Genomic DNA, 22,273 nt, shown 5'->3' with positions numbered 1-22,273 from the left:
TTCATCAGTTTTGATCTCTCTCTGGGCTGGTCTGACTGAGGGAGGATCAGCTGAAGCACCATTATCATTCTGGGCTTCACTGTTAACTGAACACTAACAACTTATTTTGCTTGTCGACGGTCAGATTTAAAGATGAAAATCATTCTTTAAGAAAGCAGTGTTGGACTGGGAACCCCACCCCAGCTACGACCCCCAGCTCCTCTCCATCAGTGGCTGTCAACCATGTCAGTGTTTGTCATAAGAGGAGCGTGGGACTGTGTGCTGTGTGTGACCAGGCAGAGATGGGCCCAGATAAAAGCATTCTGCCAGGTCCTGATTAGATCTGCTCCCATGTTTGTCTTCCAGTATCAGGGATTACATGATTTATTAGAGTGTGTTGGGGCTGTGTGTTTCAGGGTGCTAACTCTCCCACCTTCGCCCCAGAGGGGAGTGCATTCCACAAAGCCCATGCAAATGAATCCACCGCCCTCTTCCTGGTGTTCCCCTGTAGCTTGTTTAACCTCCTTCTCCCCGGCTGAGGCACCTCGGGGTGACTCAGGTCATTTTCTCCATTAATGAGCTCCATGATTGCAAATATGCAACACGGAGGCAGCAGGTCGATGGGCTGCAGAGCGTGAGATTTATTTGTTGAATTTAGGTCAATTTACAATATATGCTGAGTTTTTGTGGAAGAGTCCTGCATGATTAGAACAGACTGTTTTATCATGTTTGGCTCCAAACTTAGCAAAGAATCTGCAGATCTGACGTCCAGTTCTGAGTATTTATAGATACAGTGTGTCTGTGCAGGGGAACAACCTGACCCTGCTGATATTATCAGTGCAATTACTGATTACTAAGGTACTAATAAAACCAGTTTTCCCACAGATATATTATCATTTGCATTCATAGCCCTATAAGAAGTAAGACATGTTAAACATTTAAGTCCTGAAATGCCAAGTAAATATATTGAAAGGGAGTTTTTGAGTTCAATCTGTTAATAGAAATAATGCCTGGAGGAAAAAAGGCTGCCTATAACCTGCACTGCATGGACAAACGAGGAGAGCCAGTCAGAGGTGGGTAGATGTGTACATGAAGGTGAATGAGTCATTGGTGACAGGGTGTTGGCATGTCTGTAGTACAGACTGGCCCACACTACACTGCTTCACTGCAGGCTAATTATAGTACAGTTTGTAGCAGTTCCCTTTAAAAGATGTGTTTTTAGTCATTTAGAATTTAAATGAACTTTCCCATCTTGTCTACAAGGATACAGATATTGTAGAAAACTGAGGTTTTCCCCTCCATTCAAAAAAAAACACAAGCTTCATCTTAATTCTTCATCTTATTTCTTCATCTTATGTATCTAACACCTCCGTGGCCCGAGGTGTTGTGGCGATGAGTTTCATCACATAAAGGGACAATAGACGTGTGCTAATTGAGGTGACGACATCATTGTTTCCTAAATGCTCCGTTTTACACAAGAAAAGACCTCTTTATGAAATAATCTATAATAGCAGAGCTCTGTACACGCTGCATGTTGCTGCGCTCACAGTGGAGTTCACTGTTTCAGATTAACTCTGCTGTTAAGTCACTAAACGGTACATTTCACAGTTCAGAACTAAACTTGTCCAAAGCAGATCACAGTTCTTTGACACACTTACAAAGAAAATGTTACGGTAAAGTGTTTGTGTGATTTTACAGTTTAAACACAGTTGTGATCAAACCACACTCATACAGCCCTGAGGAAGCAGATTAACTGGAGCTCACTCGATGAATAACACCTAAAGATGATTGATTCACAGCCCAAGCTTTAGCTCTTGTTCATTATCTAATGTTAAGGAGAAAACACTTGTGGTCATGTAGATTCTGAGAGCTACAAATGGGTTCATGGGCCACAAAAGACATGAGTCTCTCCCTCGCTAGAAGTTATTTTATACCTTCCTGTTTGTGTATAATTTTGTGATAACTTTAAGCTAAAGAAAATAACAGCTGCTGGTGGTTCAGTCATTACAGACTCAAGCTGTGCAGCCAGACATTGTTCAAACCTGCAGAACTTTAGTCTGAATTCTTGTGGAGGTCTCAGAGTGTGTCACACTTTGGCGGAAAGTGTATAAGATGATGCACCAGACATTTCCATTGGCTGGACTGGTGCCTCCAATCCAAAGAATGCAGGCTTGAATATGTTAGCAGTGACACCACGTAGCTTCAGAGAGGAACAAGACGATGTGAACCAGTTTAAAGGCCGAAGGTTTGTTGAAACACAATCTGCCACTGTAACTCTGAGTGAGTGAGAGGTGACCAGGATCAGTGTGTGTTCAGACAACACTGAGCCTGCATGGCCACATCTCAGGTCCAATAGCTTGAAGACCTCTTTCTCCTCCTCCCCCTCCCGCCCCTCCCTCGGGACTCAGCTGGACGTCCTAAGCGGGGGTCAAGGTGGGTGCTGTTCTCTGAAACCACCGCTTACCATCAGTCTGCCAAGCCAGCTAATTTACAGCCCACCCTCCTCCACTCTGCGACATCCAACCTCCAACAAACACCCCCCCCACAACCATCAGTGACACTCTCCCTCTGTGCACACACTCTCTCTTTCCCTCTGCCCTCTCTCTATTTATCTCTATCTCTCTGCTCCTCTCTGGCTGGGTGTGAGGACGCCAGCAGCACGCTCCACTGGAGACAAATCAGACCTTCCCGGCCGTGTCATCGTAAAACATCCCCCAGGAAGGTTGCGACCTCCTCACCCTTTCAACTCATCTGCAGGCATAGCAAGTGAGGAGAGGAGGAGGGCTCTCCATGCAGCAGCATAACTACCTCACTCGCATTATCACAAGACGAGAATCGGCGAACGATATGACTGGAGCAATAGTTGATGAGCGGGATGGAAACACGACTGAAATACTCTGCTCACAGCGCACCGTAGGAAATCAATGTGGAGGGAAGGCCAGTAAATAGCAGATGACTGCTGCAGTCACCTTGCTCCTGTGTTCAGTGTTAATGTCCTGGCTAAAGGATCACAGTGCCCCACAGACACAGAGGCCTTATAGGACTGCCTGAGATCCCACAGCCAGTGGATTTATGTTTAGATTTCAGACGGCCTTGTCTCCTAAAAATCCCGCTCACACCACTAATTTGCATCAGCACATAGTACATATGAGGTCGTTCTGCCTGGATTAGCTCTGAACATAACACAGGAACAGGTCTATTTACCAGGCCTGCAGAAACAAAACATTCAGACTAAACACATCTGCACAAACTTCAGTGCCATCTTGTGTTTTTCTACATTTCAAGGATAGTTAAAAAAGAATGCTCTCAATTTTAGGGAACACCCAAAAAGAGTGAGAAGATAAGATTGGCACTGATCGCGGTTATGTGTGAAGAGAAGTCAGGGTGTGGTTAGCCTAGCTTAGCATACAGCCAGAGGAAACAGCTAGCCTAGCTCTGTGAAAAACACACCTGGTTTGTTTCACCTGTGACTCAAACAGACAGCGTGTTTAAAATGGGAGCTACATGCTGCACCCATTCCTCCATTTATCTTAGACAAAGCTAGGCTAGTTCCTCCCCCTGGCCCCAGTCTGTATGCTAAACTAGGCTAGTTCCTCCCCCTGGCCCCAGTCTTTATGCTAAGCTAGGCTAGTTCCTCCCCCTGGCCCAAGTCTGTATGCTAAGCTAGGCTAGTTCCTCCCCCTGGCCCCAGTCTGTATGCTAAGCTAGGCTAAAGATTGATATTTATTTTGTCATCCTAATTTTTTATTTTCCAAATTGTTCCCTTAATGTGTTTGTGATTATGCTCCGTAGGGCTGGGATGAACTAAACAGTCCTTTCTCTGTCATAAGGAACATTTTCTCGTCTGGCCCCCCCCCCGGTCAGCAGGATGACACCCTTATGCTCCTTGATGCATACGAAACGGCTGAGATTAGGAAAAGATCGATGAAAGGAGAGAGCGGCTCCTTGTCAGGGAACAAGTTGTTTGCAGAAACATCAAGAAAATACCTGATGGGACGCTCCGGTTTACTCAGAGAGGGGGCCGAGCTCCTTATTGTGTAGTTTGTCACCATTTTTCTTTGTTTTTCTGTCTCTCTGCTCTTATTTTGTTCAGCCTTTGTCCTACCGACCTGCAGATATCACACTTTGCCTTCCAAGCACTCCTTTAACTGCTCGCCTTGTTTGTACACAGCATTACTCTCGACTCCTGGAAAGATAACCCCACCTCTCCCCAAACGCATGTGCTCACGCTCACACACACTCACATACGTTCAGCCTCATCCAGCGCTAGACTCCCTGTTGCTCTGCCCTGATGGAGCCATCAGCCAGGAGCCAGACAGAGAGCAGTTGTTCTCATGGTCTCATCTCCACTGCAGAGCCTTGACACGGGGAGAGACAAACAATTTGGCCTCCCTCCCACAGTCTCAGCTCTGGGAGCCAGCAGGAGAGGCAACTAGGGGATGGTGTGTGTGTGTGTGTGTGTGTGTGTGTGTGACAGAGAGAGAGAGGGAAGACACTTGGCATAGGTGTCTTGCAGTCAGTGAAAAAGACAAGTCATATTTCTGAGTGTGTTGCTGTATAGAAAATGTCAGGTACCAGCATAGGGGATCTATTTGCAGCCAAATAGTTTGCTCCATGAATGCTAAGAGGGTTTGCCTTCAACAAGTAGGATAGATTTCCACTGTACTCTTTGCATATAGACAGCCTGTCTTTTGTCCTTCCTGGGAACAGAGGTTATGCACATGCAGGTTGTTTGGCCAGCTTTGAATATTACCACAGGCACGGTGAGAGCGAGGGGCTTTTGACACAGGGGCTTGGACAAAGGGAAATGGGGTCGTGTGGTGAAATGGTTAATGCGAATCTTAATAGAGGCGGCAATGTCATTATCTCCAAATCCGCTGAGCCCTCTCGACCGGGGGTCGCAGCGTAGACGGCCACTTTACATCCCGAGCGTGTCGGGCCGAGAGACCGGGGGCATGACTGCCAATCCCATCCGGAGGATTTGTGTCCTCCTCCACCAAATTCAGTAAGCGCATGCAGGCTCATAAAGGTGTTGAGAATTGAGGAATCTGTCTGGGAGACATGGCCAAAGTCAATGAGCTAGTTTTGCCTTTCCGAGGCGGGAAGAGGAAAGGGGGTCGAGGCCTCGCCAGGCACCTGAGTCCCCCTCCGTCCGCTGAAACGGGCCCGAGCACAGGACGGCTGCCTGCCTTTCAATGAGATGAACACTGTCAGATTTACACACTGCCGTGGTTTCAACCAACCCCTGATAATCCCTTCCCAGAAATAAATTGTCCCATTAAAATGAAATGTTGCCCATATAGGTTTAATAAATTGAAAACGCTTGTTTGAATCCTCGGTAATTTGGACGGAATCCCAAGCATGTAGCAAAGGCTCCAGCAAAATGAGATTATTTGTTGTGTATTATAATGTATGCAGCAGTTTTTATACGACCAAACAGTGTCAGTGAACCCCCCGATGAAATGTGTGCTTATTTATATGCAGTTATTCAGGTATGCAGTAAATTCCAATTACTTCTTAAGATTTCTATTTAGCATGAGGGGGAAATATGACAGGGAAGCTCTGTGTTTTGAGCGGCATTGTAAATCTCGTTAACTCTTTGCAGCATATTGCCAGAAATCTGCATTCATGTCAGGGAGTGAGCAGTGCATAAGATTTTAACAACTAGCTAATAGTTCTGTACGGGGACGTCTGCGAGGAGTCTGAAGTGGGCTAATGTGAAGATTCAAAGGCAGATTTGTTTGTGTGACGCTGCCAACATTTTGTAACGCTGCTCCAAATCTGCAAATTTGACTATTTGCATTAATGAATGTAAAGTAAAAGTGCTGCTGGTGGTGGAGAGAAGCCTGAAAGAGCATTCACACCATTTCAGGAGGAAACAGCTCCCCTCTGAAACCTCAGCCAGTGAATGTGTTTTTTTATGTTTAACGCCCTAAAAGCCCCCCCACATTGGTCACAATAATTATGACTGGATACATCAGACCTTTCAATTCATTATTATGAATTCATATTTGTAAATGCTTTCATGTGATATCATGTCCGGTGTTTCTGACGATGTGTCCTGGGGGGCCGCTGGCAGAAACCAAACTACTCTGCTGCTTCAAACACTTTTGGCTGTTTTAAAAGATTCTTCTTCCTATTTTAGTCACAATGCAGCTGTTTGCTCAGTCGGTGTAATTTCCTCCTGCAGGTTAATTTAACAGAGTATGAAAGTTCATTCTTGACCTTGGAAAATTCCTAATAGTTTTACCTCGCAGCATGTGTGGGAGGAGGCCGGCCCTGGTTAATAACACCTTATTCACTGGTTTTCTTGTGTTAATGTGGTGCCTCTGTTTTCCCTTTCAGGATGAACTGTAATGATATAAAGAAAGAATATCGTGTGTGTGTGTGTGTGTGTGGTGGGGGGGTGCTCCCATAAACACGGGAGCATCCCTGGATTTTCATCAAAAGGCCATGTCTGGCTGTCCTGTATTAACAACCAGAGGGTGATGTGGGGGCTGTGCTGTAGCCCCCATGAATGTTGGGACTGGCCCTGGAATATGAAGGAAAGACCGACTCCTCTGTGCTCATGTGTTCAACTGTGTTATGAGCTACAGTATGAGTGGGGACCGGATGATCCCCCCCGCCCCCCAGTGTTCAGTCCCCCCTGTTGGGCCCCCAGGGGCCCTAAATCCCCGCTGCTCTTCCCTGCAGCCCCCCTCTGACGTGCAGCATGCCGAGGCGAGCAGCGCTTTGCCTATGCATTAGCCATCCATTTCCCCCGGCTGACACCTCTCCAACATAAAACCGTAAGGCAGAGGTAAAATATCTCTCTCCTGGCGAAAATAAAGCTTTGTCTGCCCGCTGATCTATTGGATAGAGAAATAAAGCCGCGGCTTTGATGCGGCTTTACCGAATGCGCGCCTTTGCTTTTTGCGCACACCAAAGCTCGGATGAAGATGGATGGAGCGGGATCGGCCGCGCTGCGTCCAGCAGCAGCATCACTCACTCACTTCTTCCTCCTCCTCCCTCTCTCTCTCACTCTTTTTGCTCCGATGTGGAGGACTGCGCTCTTTGTTATTGATCAGTGAATGGCGATAATTATGCAGGGATTTCCAGTCTAATCGGCTTTGGAAAAGTTGTGGCGTTCACATTAAACAATAATCAGTGTCTTCTTGATTCTTGTCTGATTTCACTGATCTGGTTTTTCTTCTCCGTGGACGCGGGAACATGTGCAGGTAAATGTGTCCCCCGTGTTTCCTGTTTCCAGGCCGTTTGAAGAGTTTTAATTCTAAAGCTATCTACAGATTATAGAATATAAACAGTCCCTCTCCTCCTCCCATGTCTGCAGCCTGTAAAACACAGCCAGGCAGGAATACATGTAAAGTAGGCCACATTCTGGCTGCCAGACTCCAAGAGAGCAGCTCTACCTTTGTTTCTAATCACACAACTGGACCACAGGGCATAAATCATGTGAGACCAGTGGGTCCTGCAGCACTTCACAACAAGGGTGTGATCTCTGGCTTCAGCAGCATTAGGTGCTCTTCTTCTTTTTATTTCTAATAATCGAATGACTCCGATTTTATTATTATTATTCCTCTTGTTTTATTTTACAGTTTAAAGGTTTTTATTCTAATTTCAGATTCAGTGTGTGTTCCTGCTCCATTAGGCAGGGGGGCTTCCTCTGAGGTCACAGAGGTTTTCCTCTAAATGGCCCCCTGTCCTAGTAAATAATCACTTGAAATTGTTGCCATTAAAAACAAGTCGGTTGCTTTTTCCTGCGGTCGGTTTTCCCACTTGGAGGTGAGCAGCAGCAGAAAGATGTTCCTCACTGATATTGCGACCATAAAAATTCTCATCATCTCATCGTTAATAAGGGAATAAAGGCAGCAGATGTTTGGTGAGGCAGCATCCACGGGCCGCTCCGCTCTGCTGTAGATTCGGAGGCAGGTATCAGCAGCGCCCAGCTCTCCGGCTCTCCGCGCTTGCGGGCTTTTTTATTCCAGGATCCGCTGCAGCCGCAGCAGCAGCAGCTATCTGGCGCTCTGCAGCCATGCAGCTCGTCCCCAGAGCTTTGGCCAGCGGGCGATAATATCTCAGAGGGAGTGGTTATCGCCACACATTATATTATAATCATTAGTGATCCCAGCCCTTTCACCCCGACTGCAGAATAAGCGCCGAGCACCATTAATCTGAACTGGGGGAGCTGCTTCCCAGCGCCCCGGTGCGTGCTCATTTCTCAGCCCCCAGTTTGGAGCGTTTTCACAGAGAAAGGGTGGACAGTGACGGTGGAGGTGTGTGAGGAGGACCCCTCTGAAAGCTCTGTCCTGCGTGTCTGTCTGGATATTATCCACAGGGGAGAAGTGCTGAGAAGGGCCCTCGTGGGTAAAAACACGGACACAGAGATATTTTCTGAAAATTCCTGTCTGTTTCCTCACCTATTGTATTTGTTCATTTATATAGAGGCATAAAAAATAAAAAATGCTCATATGAAGAGATGTGAGAGCATCAATCTAGAAATATTACACTGAATTTTAAAAACTCCAAAAAAATGGGAAAATAAAATGAACACCCGTACACACATATATTATATCTATATATCTGTAAATATTTCTAGATATATATCTGTATATATTTCTAGATATATATCTGTATATATTTTTATATATATCTGTATATATTTCTAGATATATCTGTAAATATTTCTCTCTATATATCTGTATATATTATATCTATATATATATCTGTATATATTTCTCTATATATATCTGTATATATTATATCTATATATATATATATGTATATATTTGTCTATATATATATCTGTAAATATTTCTCTATATATATCTGTATATATTTGTCGTTATATCTGTATATATTTCTCTCTATATATATCTGTATATATTTGTCTATGTGTCGGGGGGATGACTACATGTCTCTGGCTGGACACCAGTGACCTGCAGCTGACTGCTGCTGCTGTCTTGTGGAGCTGGACTCTGACACGAGGCCTCCTGGAAAGTGGCTGTGAGCACATCACGGTGGGAATAACTGGATCAGCGGCTGAATGTCTTTGCCGGACTGAATTCGCCCCCTAGAGGAGTGAGCGGGTGCTGTGGTGGTGGTGGCCTTGTTTCTGGGTGACCTCGGAGCTCACGGAGGGTTACTGCTGTGGACCCCAAAGCTCCTGAACGCACTGAATCATATGATCTTCTTGAGAAAACACCCAGACAGCGGAGACAGCGGTGGACGGTGTGTGTGTGTGTGTGTGTGTGTGTGTGTGTGTGTGTGTGGAGTGGGGGGGTGACTGACTGAGAAGGGACAGCTGTAGGGAGATGATCTATAAATCCCATTGGATTTCTCTCAGCACAGGCCGGAGCAGAGTTGGAAAGTCTGGAAAATGTTTGCGTAGAGTTGCTTTTGGCTCAATAATCCACGTTGAGTTCACATCGGCATATGTTTGGCTGCTGATCTACAGGAGGAGGGTGAGGGGGGGGTGAGGGGGGGGGGGGCGGCTCAGCCAGTCGATTGTGGGACTCCACTGTGGGTCATGTGGGGCCTTTTCTGCTGCGTGAGCACCGCGCGCGGGTCGGATGGACGGAGGCACGGATGGATGGATGGATGGATGGATGGATGGATGGATGGATGGATGGATGGATGGATGGGTGGAGGAGGGAGGGTCGGATTTCGGCCGTGGGAGCGCGTGATAATACAGTTTACGGAATGATTGGCAGACCGACCCCCCTCCCCCCAATGATCTCCTCCTGAGGCCGTTTGCAGAGTGACATTAGTCAGAATATTTTAGTTAGATATAATATTTAAAACATGTATTTATATTTATTATTATAGTTATTATTAAATAACTGGTATTTTTCCTAAAGGAAATTCTGTCTTTTAAAAATAAGTTCTGTTCGTTTCTATTGAAAATAAATTAAATTACATTTAGTGTCATAAAATAAAAGAAATAATTTCTGTCTCATTTCTCTTCATTTCCCTGTTTTTTCCTAAATGTGCACATTTTGCCACAGCTGCACCTGCTGATCTTATTTCACCTGCTTGAGTTTCCAAGTAAGAATTAATATTTCTACATTTTATCTGCGCCGCTTTGCTCCTAAAATAAACGCACGTGGAGCCTCGATGATTTCTTTGTAAAAGGAGAAACTAAAAATCCTGCAGAGCAGAGCAGCGGACCGGTAGCCCTCCTCCCCCCCCGGTACACCCAGCTGATCAGAGCTCCGGTGTGTGTGGGGGGGTGATTTTTCTCTCCGTGTTACCGGAGTCACGGTGCGTCCTGCCCGGCCTCCCCGGCCCCTCCGCTCCCCTCCGCTCCCCTCCGCTCCGGCCACGCAGCCTTCAGTGTGCTTCCGGTGTGTGAGCAGTGTCTCCCCGCCCAGCAGGGCTCGGTCCTCCGCTTCCTCTGCTCCCGAGCCCCTCATACATTGTTGTGGTGACGCCGTGTCTCTTAACGGAGCCTGGAGGAGAGAGGGAGACAAATAAACGTGTCATGATTAGAATTAATGATTGCATGCATCTTCACAGCCTCATTCATTATCTCAGATTAATTATCTCGCAGTGTACCAGTTCACTTGTCTGCACTTCATAAACCCCAAATCTCCTGGGCTGCTTTACAGCACTGTGGCCCGACAGATGAGCATCCCTTCCTGAACTGGCAGCGCGGCCTGCAGTGTGGAGGAGGAGGAGAAATTCATCAAATATAAAATGTGAATGAAATAAAAGTGCTCTTGGCGGGCTCCAGTAAAAATCTACGTCCCAGGTTCATTGTGGTATTTAGCTTTTTTCAGTCTGTCTTCTCTCTGCTCCTCCTTGATGGCAGGAGGCCTGCTGAAAGGCCTCCTGCCATCAAACCCACCTCCAATCTCTCCGAGCTTAAAGGAGGACAAACAGGAGAAGAAAACGTTTTGTTTTCTCCAACTTGAACCCAAATAAATTCCAATTTACAACTTCTGCCCGCGTCAGAAAGAAAATATGAGTGAGAATAAAATCTATTGCGGGGGATTACAGCGGTAAGGTTAAAGCCATTTTTGCATTTAATAGTGTGTTTGCCTGGAGGGGAGCTGAGATATTTTTAAGCCTATAGCCTATATTTTGATTTCCTTCTATTGGTGGATTAATCTGCTTCTGTGAGCTGCTTTTTTCTCTCTGGTTTATTCTAAATCAGGCAGAGATTATCCCCCCTGACAGACTATCAGCCATCTTCTGCACATGGAAATAACAACAACTTTTCTTGTTTACATGCTGCTTTGACAAGTTTGGGTGCTGCAGAGTGTGGAGCTGCACACTGCGCGCCCTCCTGGGTTACTCTCAGGTTCTCCTGCAGGTTTGGCGCAGGAAAAAAAGCAAAAGTGAGTTTTGTAGTCCGACAGAAACGCGATATTTCCAACACTGATCGTCCCTCTGTGCAAAACTACAGACCGCCCAGTTGTCATGGAGCTCATGACCCCCCTCTGCCTGCCTCTCTGATGGAAACACAACCAGATGCTCAAAGCAAGACGCGCTCAGAAGCCTCGTCCGCCAACAGACCGGGAAACGGCGGAGTGGGGAGGAGGACGCCGGGCTGCAGAGGTGGCTACAGCAAAACAAAAAGAGAGATGGAGTCTGGGTGTTGTGAAGCCTTATCTCTCTTTCTCTCCAAGCCAGAAACACATGTCCTGTTGAAGGGGCGCTCCCCAGACGCCGGGGGGGCAGCTGGACGGGGACGGGCGCGTTTTGCATGAGAAGCAGCCCATGTGCAGGAGGCTGGATAGACGGGCGGGCTGGGTGTCCCCGGGTCGCCTCTGCTGCCCAAGGTGTGCGGCTACCGGGCTCGAGTCCACCTGAAGACGAGCTGATAAACTTAATAAAGATTTTCTGTTACATCTGAGAGGCTGCTGCCCGGCAGGCCACTACAGAGCAGTTAGTGGGAGCAGAGGCAGCCTCCTGCTTTGAGTGTGGAACCAAACGAACACGTTCAACTTTTTCTCCTGCAGACTAGACCATTTATTTTCTGAGAGCCAAAGAAATCAAAATCTTGTGTGTGTCGGAGAGCGCGGGCCCATAAATCACCAGCACAAAAGACCTGAGTGATGTCTTTGATGGGAATTGACTAATAATCCAGCGGGCTGTTGGGTGTTATTTATTTAAGGAGCACCTGAAGTGGATTGGACCTCCCTAATGAATCGTCCGAGGTGTCTGGGCCGCGAGCTCCTGACGGGCTGAGCTGCACGAGCTGTCAACTTTAGAGCCTCTCTGTCTTTCACTTCAAGGCTTCCTCTCCATCATCACACCACAGAGAGAGAGAGAGAGAGAAAAGTGCTAAAGTGTGCTGCTAACAATGCGCAAGGGAGCGTTCATGAAGTAAGAGCGCACGACATTGTGCAGAGCTGCTCCATCCTCCTCAGCCAAACAAGACCTCAGCTCAGCGTCATCAAACAATTAGCTCAATGGATGATGCGTTCACGTGTAAAGCAGGCATATATTGTACCGTGCAGCTGGTTTATTGATGATAAAAGCCTCCAGTTACTCTCAAATCACTTAACAAAACATGCCCAACTTGTGCGTCATTTTCTGGCGCAGAGTAACTTTACAGAGTAACAAACAGGGACAGCACGCCATGCAATGTGCGCCTGCAGCTTCTTTATCCTGAAGACGCCACTGTATCTACCTGCTCAGATTCCTCCTTCATGCCCCCCTCATGCCCAGAAGACAATTTGTTCAGCAGCTGAGATGTGGAGCCTCTCCCTCCGCGCTGCTCGCCCTCCGCCGCGGCTGCTTCCTCCAAACACATTCACTAACATATGACAGTTTGCAGGGAAATTCTTGACAATTGGTGTCTTGAGTGTGTGGCATAAATAGCAGGCAGAGCCCTCGCTGGGTTATGATGGGGCGGCTTGATGGTTGCTGGCATGGCGCGGCGCTGATTGGTCCGGCCGCGGCCTGACGTCAGGAGGCTGGGAATAAGGCTGGGTTGGAGCTTTAGGAGCAAGACAGTGTACTGGAGAGCCAGCGCATCCCAGCATACACACGCTACTGGAGACCGAGGGCATCCCAGCACACACACTGACTACTACCGGAGCCGCCAGCGCATCCCAGCATCCCCCGCCACCACAAGTTCACCGTCCAGGATCACCGGACTGAGCGAGAGGGGAAAGCACTCTTTTTGAATCTTTGGGGTGTGTGATTGTGTTTCTCGCCGGGCTTTGAACACTGGATACGCTGCCATGTCAAAGTACACTGAATTATTTATAGGCGTGCGTGTCTTGTTGTGTGACAGCTCTGCCCTAAAAGCATTTTATTAGAAGCCTCTTCCACCTCTGACTGGCACACGACGCTCCTCTCAGCCGATGCGTCACTTCCAAGAGCTCCGGGACAAGCAAACCGCACCGGCTCCGGCTCCGGTCTCCTCTCTGAGCCCATCCGCAGCTTCCTGTGTTCAGATCTACCTTTTGGGTGAATTGCCCCGGATCCACTAAAGGACTCATTTATTTTTTTTCTCCGTTTGGCTTTTGCGCCTGGCAGAGAGCGAGAGAGAGAGAAAGAAAGAGAGAGAGAGAGAGAGAGAGAGAGAGAGAGGGGACGCGGCCGCCGTCCCTTCCTGTCTGTTTTTGGACGCTGAGCGTTTTTACGCATGCAGGGAGAAATCTGTGGTGACACCTGATCGACTGGCTTCTCCGCGCACATTGACCCGGGAGCTCCAGGCGAATCAGGGAGGGAGGAAGCAGATACTCGGTCAATGCTCGGCCTGTGCTGTTGATTTTGATTGCGCGTGTGCTTCATCTGCGGGGTTGCTGCCCAGCCAAAGCCATGGTCCACTGCGCCGGCTGCGAGAGGCCTATTCTGGACCGCTTTCTGCTCAACGTGCTGGACAGAGCCTGGCACGTCAAGTGCGTGCAGTGCTGCGAGTGCAAATGTAATTTGACAGAGAAATGTTTTTCTCGAGAGGGGAGACTGTACTGCAAAAATGATTTCTTTAGGTAAGCTGGGGAAGGTGGCAGAAAGAGTCACCAGCAGTGTTTCTGTTGAACCGTGTGTGTGTGTTGTGTGTCAGGAGCTTGAGGGAGCTTGAGTCAGACCGACCGCTGGCTCTGAGACAGAGAACGCTTGGAGTCAAGGCCAAAAATCTGCCTTCACTCAAAAGCATTTCAAATTATTATTGCTGTTGTTATTTTGTGAGCTCAAAATTAGTTGTAAACTTTTTGTTATTAATCACTAGAACAGTCAGTCATTCTGAAACACCAAATAATAATAATCCTAATAATAATAATAACAATAATTATAATAATTATAATCCAGAGTAACTGAAAATGATCAGAGGCTGACCCCCCTGTTTCCTGCACACAGGCCAAAGTGTCCACAGCGACTCTCTGCTCTATTTATTTTTCTCCAAATAAGTGAGTTAAGCGGCCTGAGGGGTGGGGGGGGGCTCGGAGGCGATGAGCTTTGATTAGGAGCGACTAATTAAAAGCTTGTTAATTTGGATTCTTATGCTAAACAACAACAAAAGAGGGGCAGCAACATTAAACGCGTGTGCACTCGCTCTCAGCGGGGAGGGGGGCGGTTTGGGAGGAAATCGAGGAAATCACACTTGGGGTGTTTTTTTTGCAGCGTGCAGGCGGCCGGGGGAGCGCACAGGAACACACCCGGCCGGAGGAGCCGCGGCCCGGTGTGTTTGCTCAGGCCGGCTGAGGAGGACGTGATAAGTGGATTTGAATAGTAAACTAGCTGAAAAGATCAAGTCCGCAGACAAAGCAAGCACAGACGGGCCGTCAACAAGCGCTGCGCTGCGCTCAATACACATTGTTCCACGGCCAGGACGTTTGTTATTCCTGAGCAGCTCCAGGGCCTGGAGATCCACTGGGTGGGGAACTTAGCACAGGTCTTTATTCTGGCGAGGAACAAAAATCAGCCCGCAAAATTAGAGATGGTGATAATAAATGAAAAGTAGTGACTGCAGCAGGTCTGAGGATGGTCAGAGGCTCCTGCAGGGAGAAAATCAGATGGCTCTTTAAAATCACCTCCAGAAAATAAGAGAATATATTTCTGTCAATAGTAAACTAATAATAAACTGCTTCTAAATAGTGAGACAGTATCTTCACAACATGACAGCAGTTTATTTTAGTATTAAAAATGTAGTGTTAAAAAAAAAAGACTTACGGAGCGTCACCTCACTTCGAAACAGATTTTAGCTGCACTGCGAATTTAAAAAATGTACAATTTAATATAATAATAATAATAATAACAGTAATAATAACAGTAATACTAACAATAATAACAGTAATAATAATAATGATAATAATAATAACAGTAGTAGTAATAATAATAATACTAACAATAATCATAATAATAACCGTAATAATATAACAGTAATAATAATATTATTATTAGTAATAATAACAACAGTAATAATAATAATAACAATAACAGTAATAATGATAATAGAAATAATAATAATAATAATATCCAGCATAAAGCATCATTGGTAAATTCTGAAATAGTAAATAGGGTCAAAATGCTGGTTAAGTATTAAATGTGTTTTTAAATATAATATAATAATATAATAATAATATAAGTCTCCTCTTCAGGAGCATCTGTAGTTTATCTGTGAACTCCATCATCATCATCATCATCATCATCATCATTATTATTATTATTATTATTTAACATCTTGTGTTTTAATGTGTTTAAAATGGTTCCTTGTTCTACTTCAGTCTCCAGATGCTGTTTTCAAACAGTCAGTGAAGATATTTCTATAATCTATAATCTATATTTATATTTATATTTATATTTATATTTATATGTATAGAATATTTCTTCCTCTCTGATGTGACTCCAGGCTTCACTGACTGAAGTCAGCAGCGTTTGGAAATGTTCATGTCCATGTGTGTGTGTGTGTGTGTGTGTGGGGCCTGTGCAGACTGAGGCTCATTCAAACAGTCCATGTTACAGTGAACGCTCGGTGATCAGCGCTCCTCTTCCTCTTCCTCTTCCTCTTCCTCTTCCTCTTCCTCTTCCTCCTGCAGGCGGTTCGGCACCAAATGTGGCGGCTGTTCGCAGGGCATCTCCCCCAACGACCTGGTCCGGAGGGCCCGGAGCAAAGTGTTTCACCTCAACTGCTTCACGTGCATGATGTGCAACAAGCAGCTGTCCACCGGTGAGGAGCTCTACATCATCGACGAGAACAAATTCGTTTGCAAAGACGATTATGTAAACAACGCCAATGTAAAAGACGGAAGCCTCCTCTCAGGTACGGTGTGTGTGTGTGTGTGTGTGTGTGTGTGAGTGTGAGTGTGAGGCGGATAAATTGTGATGGATGTGATGTGTTCAGCCCCGCAGTGGCTTCATCATTTCTATGTCCAGGACTTAGACGGCTCCCAGAGCCCCGGCGCTGCTGGTTTCTGCTCCCACATGTGAAATATTTCATATTTTACATTTTACAGATTTAGACACTTTGTTTGGGCCTCAGCTGTAAATGTGCTGCACGGCGTCGGTCCGCAGTCTGTCCGGGACTTTTTATTAGAAAATCACTTAATGTTACATTTTCTTTGGAGCAGCAGAGGAGAGACACATTTCTGCTGCTTAGTGTTAGAGACATGAACCATCCGTCTACCAGTGGGTGTATGTGTACCAGTACCAGTGTGTACCAGTACCAGTGTGTGTACCAGTACCAGTGTGTGTGTATCAGTACCAGTGTGTGTGTACCAGTACCAGTGTGTGTGTGTGCACCAGTGACCCCCCCGCTGCGTCCAGCCCAGATGCCCCAGTTTGAGGGTCACTGCTCTGGTCCTGTGTTCTCATGGCTGCTGCTGTCAGTTTGTCACCTGTGAGCAACACACCTGAGGTATGGGGGCCCAGGTCGGATGTGTGTCCCGTGTCTTGGTGGGGGTGTCCCGCTGATTTCCGTGTGTCACTCCTGCAGTAACGGCCTGCAGCGACCCCAGCTTATCGCCGGACTCTCAAGACCAGCTGCAGGACGACGTGGTGCTGAAGGACACGGAGATCGCCGCCCTGTCCGACAAAGAGACGGTCAACAACGAGAACGACGACCAGAACCTGGGGGGCAAGCGGCGCGGCCCGCGGACCACCATCAAGGCCAAGCAGCTGGAGACGCTGAAGGCGGCGTTCGCTGCCACCCCCAAACCCACGAGGCACATCAGGGAGCAGCTGGCCCAGGAGACCGGCCTCAACATGAGGGTCATCCAGGTAAGGGGCCGCCTGCACCTGACCCCCCTGCAGATGATCACCCCCCCCCACCCCCCATTTAATTCATCCCATACCCACAAACACAGAAATATGTAACAGTGCGTGAGCGGCAGCAAAGGGGGTGTTGTGCCCCCCAACAAACAGCTCCACTGTAATTCCGGCTTTCAGTAAACCAGGAGAGAAACCTGAGGTCTGAAACTTCACGCAGGGAATATTCATCCGGGGGGGGGGCTCTTTATTAAAAGCTGTGATGTAACAGCTTCTATTTTATGGAGAAAAGTCACCGCCGGACTGCCGTGACCGTGCAGGCCTCACCCCCCCACCAGAGAGGCTCCTCCTCCCCCAGCATCAGCTCCCCCCTCACCCCTTCACCCCTGTTTAAAGGAGGCCTCTCCCCCCCAAACTGCGCGGTCACATTGAATTCATTAAGAGAGAGATTGGCCGACGGACGGGCTTGATTTGGAAACGGATCATTTCTGCGGGTATTTTTGATTCTTGGCGCTGGAACTGCGGCAAAGTCGCCAACTGGCGCGGGGCTGCTGGGAGCGCTGGGAGCGCTGGGAGTCCTGGCACAGCGCTGCCATCACGTTTTGCGACCACATTTAGCCATGCTGTGCGCATTTCCAGCCAAGTGGAACGACAGAAATCTGTTTCGGGGGTCTTCAGACCGTCTCCTCACAACTCTGAATTACAGCAGGGCGCTTTAAGTTAAACACAGAGCAGCTCAGACAGCAGACAGCTCCTCAGTATTATTACCAATATTATCATTATTATTATCATTATTATTATTACTGTTAGCATTATTGTTGTTGTTATAATTATTATAAATGTTATTATTATTAGTAGTAGTAGTATTACTATTATTATTATTATTACTCCTACTAATATTATTATTATCAATTCTATTATCACTGTTAATAATAATAATAATCTTATTGTTGTTAATAAAATTATTATTATTATTGTTGTTGTTAATAATAATATTAGTAGTAGTAGTATCTGTATTATTATCACCACAGCAGCGCTTTTATTTTGCTTTTCCATAATTTCCAAAAGGTGTTAAAGTGGTTATTATTATTGACATATTGATATAGTATTGACAGTGAATTACTGCAAATTACATTCACGAGCCAAAATATTACCAGGACTCGGAGCCCTGGCTGGGGCTCCTCTGGTCCGGTTTCATGGACAGGTTTCCATAAATGTGGTGTTTTTGGGGGGGGGGGCTGCTGGATGAGGCCGCGGGCAGATCTCAGGTGAAAAGGTTTAGCACGGCAGATTAATGGCGAAGCAGTGAAAGTGGAGGAGCGGGGCTATCTAATATGTATGAGAGGAGAGAAAAGGGAAGAGCGTAATTAAAGAAGCCGGCCTATAGATTAGGAAATGATAACCTCCCACAGCCCCTAATATATTGGTAACAACCCTCCTATTAAGTATTAATTGGAGATTTTAAGCCCCCGCTGCTGCAGCCTTCAGCCGGAGTAAATGGAGGGTTAAAAGATCATTAGGGAGGTTAGATGTGACTCCCGCTCCTGTAACCATAATTGGGCGCAGTCCTCTCCGCCGCAGAGCTTTGCGGATTTAACGCACCGCCTCATCACGCACGGCGCAAAACACACGGAGAGTTCGGTGATTTACTCCAGTGAGGGGCAGCCAAAGTAAATATGACCCCTAATTACACCTTCTTTGTAGGGGGGGGGGGGACACGGTGAGGGCTATTTGTTTATTCAAAAAACAAATAAAGAAAAATTAATCCGCACGTGTTGTTTTTCGTTTGTTTGTTGACACGTGAGCTCGATCATTCCGAAACTTCACCAGCAAAAATTACACCAAATAAAATTCGCACCAAAGCCTCCTGCCCCCCCCCCCCCCCCCCCCCCCCTCCCCCCTTCACCTCCATTTCTCACTCTCCTCCCTTCTCCCTCACACAATATTGACGCGCAATCAAAATGGCGTCTGCAGCCTGGTGCCTGTCTGCAGAGTGACACCAGGTGACCCGTGTGTGTGTGTGTGTGTGTGCAGGTCTGGTTCCAGAACCGACGGTCCAAAGAGAGGCGCATGAAGCAGCTGAGCGCGCTGGGCGCCCGGAGGCACGCCTTCTTCCGGAGCCCGCGGCGGATGAGGACGCTGGTGGACCGGCTGGAGCCCGGAGAGCTGATCCCCAACGGGCCCTTCTCCTACTACGGAGGTGAGACTCCTGCTCTCTGAACATCTTTTCTGCTTCTCACGTTTTATTTCACCTCATTTGTAGAATGTGCTCTCGTGTTTTCTGTTGTAAAACTGCTCCTGGGTTCCTCTGTGGTGTCTCATCTGCACCCCCCCTTCTGAAGGGTGAGGGTGAGGGTGAGGGTCCCTCTGATGTGTGTCCAGTCTGTGGACCACTGCTCTTACACACACGTGTACATTTGAAACAAGGAGGCTGTTGGTTCTTGGAAACAAATCCAGATGTGATGTGTTATTAGGCTTGTGCCCCCCCCCCCCCACAGGCTTCAGGGAGCCCAGAGTGAAGTTTGAGTGAAGTTAGTTTACATGTGGTGATTTCACTCTTTCTTCAGACGCTTTGAAATATCTGATCATTTTCAGAGGATTTCATTGGTGCTCGGGCCTTTGTCCTTTCTGCTGCAGCGAAAAAAGTCTAATAATGTTCTGCTGAATTGAAAAAGAATCGGTCTCAGTAGGTAGAATCGCTGATGAAATGGCCCCCATTTTAATTAATTTTGTGGCCACGTTGTTCTCCCCACCCAATTGCAGTTTTGATTTAAGTGTAACGTGCTCTGTGACTAATGTAGTACGGCGAGGGTCTCTCTGCCCCTCTAATACAAATCAAGCTATGTATATTCAATGAATTCCTCAATGTCTCTGGAATTCTTTCTGCACAGCCGTTGTTCTCAGGGCTGATGTCTGTCCTCCTCTCTTGGATCTGCAGATTATCAAAGCGAGTACTACGGCCCGGGAGGGAACTACGATTTCTTCCCTCAGGGGCCTCCGTCGTCGCAGGCCCAGACCCCGGTCGATCTCCCCTTCGTGCCCTCCTCGGGCCCAACGGGCACCCCCCTTGGAGGTATGGACCACCCCCTGCCGGGCCACCATCCCTCCAGCGAGGTGCAGCGCTTCGACATCATGTCCCACCACCCCGGGGACTCTCCCAGCCCGGAGCCCGGCATCCCGGGGCCCCTGCACAGCATCTCCTCCGAGGTGTTCGGCCCCAGCCCGCCCTTTACCTCACTGTCGCTGAACGGCAGCGGATACAGCAACCACCTGTCCCACCCACCCTCGGAAATGAACGAGGGCACCGTGTGGTAGCTTTTTGAGAGAGCGGACTCTACTGGCGAGAGATTCGGTAACAGAGGATGGTGAGATTTGGTGGTGTTGGGGGCGGGGGTCGACAGCAGGGACGTGGATACCGACAGGGTTAGGGCAATGCCATCCGATCACGACTTTCTTTTCAGTGTTTTCATATTTATTTATTTATTTTCCCATTTGATTTCTTGATCTTTTTGTGGGGAAACGTATCTAGCATAAAGAAATTATGCTCAAAAACACTGTCTTCAGTATTGTGTTTGGGTGTTTCAGTTGCTTATTTTGCCCCCCCCCCTGCATCCAAAACTGGACTTAAAAAGAATTTAAATAGCTGGGCGAGACTGCTGAACTGCCCCGTTCACCCCCCCACCCCCACCCCCACACCCCTTTCTTTGGGCCCCCGGGGCACCCTGTCACCCCTCCTGATTCCTGTCAGAGGCCCAGCATAGCGACCAAACCCCCCAACACTCACCGGCGGGGTGAAAACAACCCTTTCCAAATCTCCTATAGTATGTCCCTGACATGAAAACATCATTAGCTACTGTCAAAGACTTCAATAGCTTTACAGAGAGAGAATAAGGGGCCGAGGGTTGCTTGTGTGCTGACCTGGCACCGTAGGAAGGCTGAGCGGCGTTCAGACTGTGTTCCAGGCACTAGACCTGTCCCTTGTATTTATTCAGAAGCTCCTCAGACCTCTTTGCCTCTCAAGGCTCTGCCATATTGACACTTAACCTTTTTGACACTATGTTTCCGAAGGCCAGAGGAAATGACAGCTTTTCCTCCGTCTGGACTATTTGTTTCTTTCTTCTTCTTTTTCGTGGTTTCAGAATTTCCGCCAAATCTGAAGAAGGCCGCCTTAAAAAGGCAAACAGTAAAAACCCTCTACGGATTGCAAACCCTTTATTTAAAATGGAAGTGAACTTGAAATGTTGAGATGAAGTCTACCTTCTAAAAATCTTCTACCGGGGTTCTAAATGGGACTTAGAACAGTCAACTGTTTACGTAATCTATTTAATTCAGGAGTCCAGAAGTCTCGAAAAACCATGTTTTAGAACCTCTCGATCCATATAAAAATGTTCCAAGCAACCAACCAAACTTTTGTATTGATTTCATTTATATTGTATGGAGATAAAAACACATTTGCTGGGGTTGTGGTTCACTGTGCTAGTTTGTACAAGATGTTGTTTACAAAAAGGTGAAAAAAGAATAAAAACATGAGTAGACATTTGCCAAATTAAAAAAAAAAAAAAATAGCACAACTACTGTTAAAGTGCTTTGCACCATCATCTGCGGAACGTGTTGAGACAAACTGTACGTGTTAAAAGGAGTAATTGACTTCTTAATTTTTTAGTCTGCTGACGATACATTCATAAAATTGTTAATATAACATACTTAGACAGGTTTTATTTTTGTGTCTTCAAAGGAGAAAAACCCAAACTATTTAAAATTGATGGTCAAATATGCAGCTAGTAGCTGCTACATCTCTTTGAATATGAAGCCCTCATGGTATGTCTTTTATTGTTCCAATAAACCGAAGCTTATGTGACCTCCAGTGCATATTAGACCATTCACTGTATAAATACGACATGTTGACAAAAATGTGTTTCTAATAAAACTAGAAAATATACTTATGAATTTTTAACACATCTTCTTTGGAGCAGCTCCCCCCCCGGGCCGCCGTGTGCCACGTAGCACAGGGTGTCAGTGCAGCCGGACGTCACGGGGCTCTCTCTGAGCCACTTATCAGCCCGGTGTCATTCATTTCATTACCGACGCTTTTTGTCTACACGTCTAATTTTCCATTCACTTGGAGTGTGAAGTG

At 46.9% G+C, this 22,273-nt stretch overlaps 1 protein-coding gene across 1 annotated transcript; it reads left to right on the top strand.

The window, feature by feature from the left end:
- Positions 1-13,755: 13,755 nt before the first annotated feature.
- Positions 13,756-20,454, top strand: lhx1a (LIM homeobox 1a). The gene is made up of 5 exons (XM_070829724.1): positions 13,756-13,925; positions 15,972-16,195; positions 16,868-17,151; positions 19,174-19,339; positions 20,078-20,454. Exons 1-5 carry the CDS (start codon positions 13,756-13,758, stop codon positions 20,452-20,454), a joined length of 1,221 nt encoding a protein of 406 aa, XP_070685825.1.
- Positions 20,455-22,273: the final 1,819 nt, after the last annotated feature.

This window comes from Pempheris klunzingeri, chromosome 4 (assembly GCF_042242105.1).
Source record: "Pempheris klunzingeri isolate RE-2024b chromosome 4, fPemKlu1.hap1, whole genome shotgun sequence".
NCBI classification, from domain to species: domain Eukaryota; kingdom Metazoa; phylum Chordata; class Actinopteri; order Acropomatiformes; family Pempheridae; genus Pempheris; species Pempheris klunzingeri.
The sequence above is the reverse complement of the archived record's forward strand: the minus strand, read 5'-3'. Positions and strand labels throughout refer to the sequence as shown.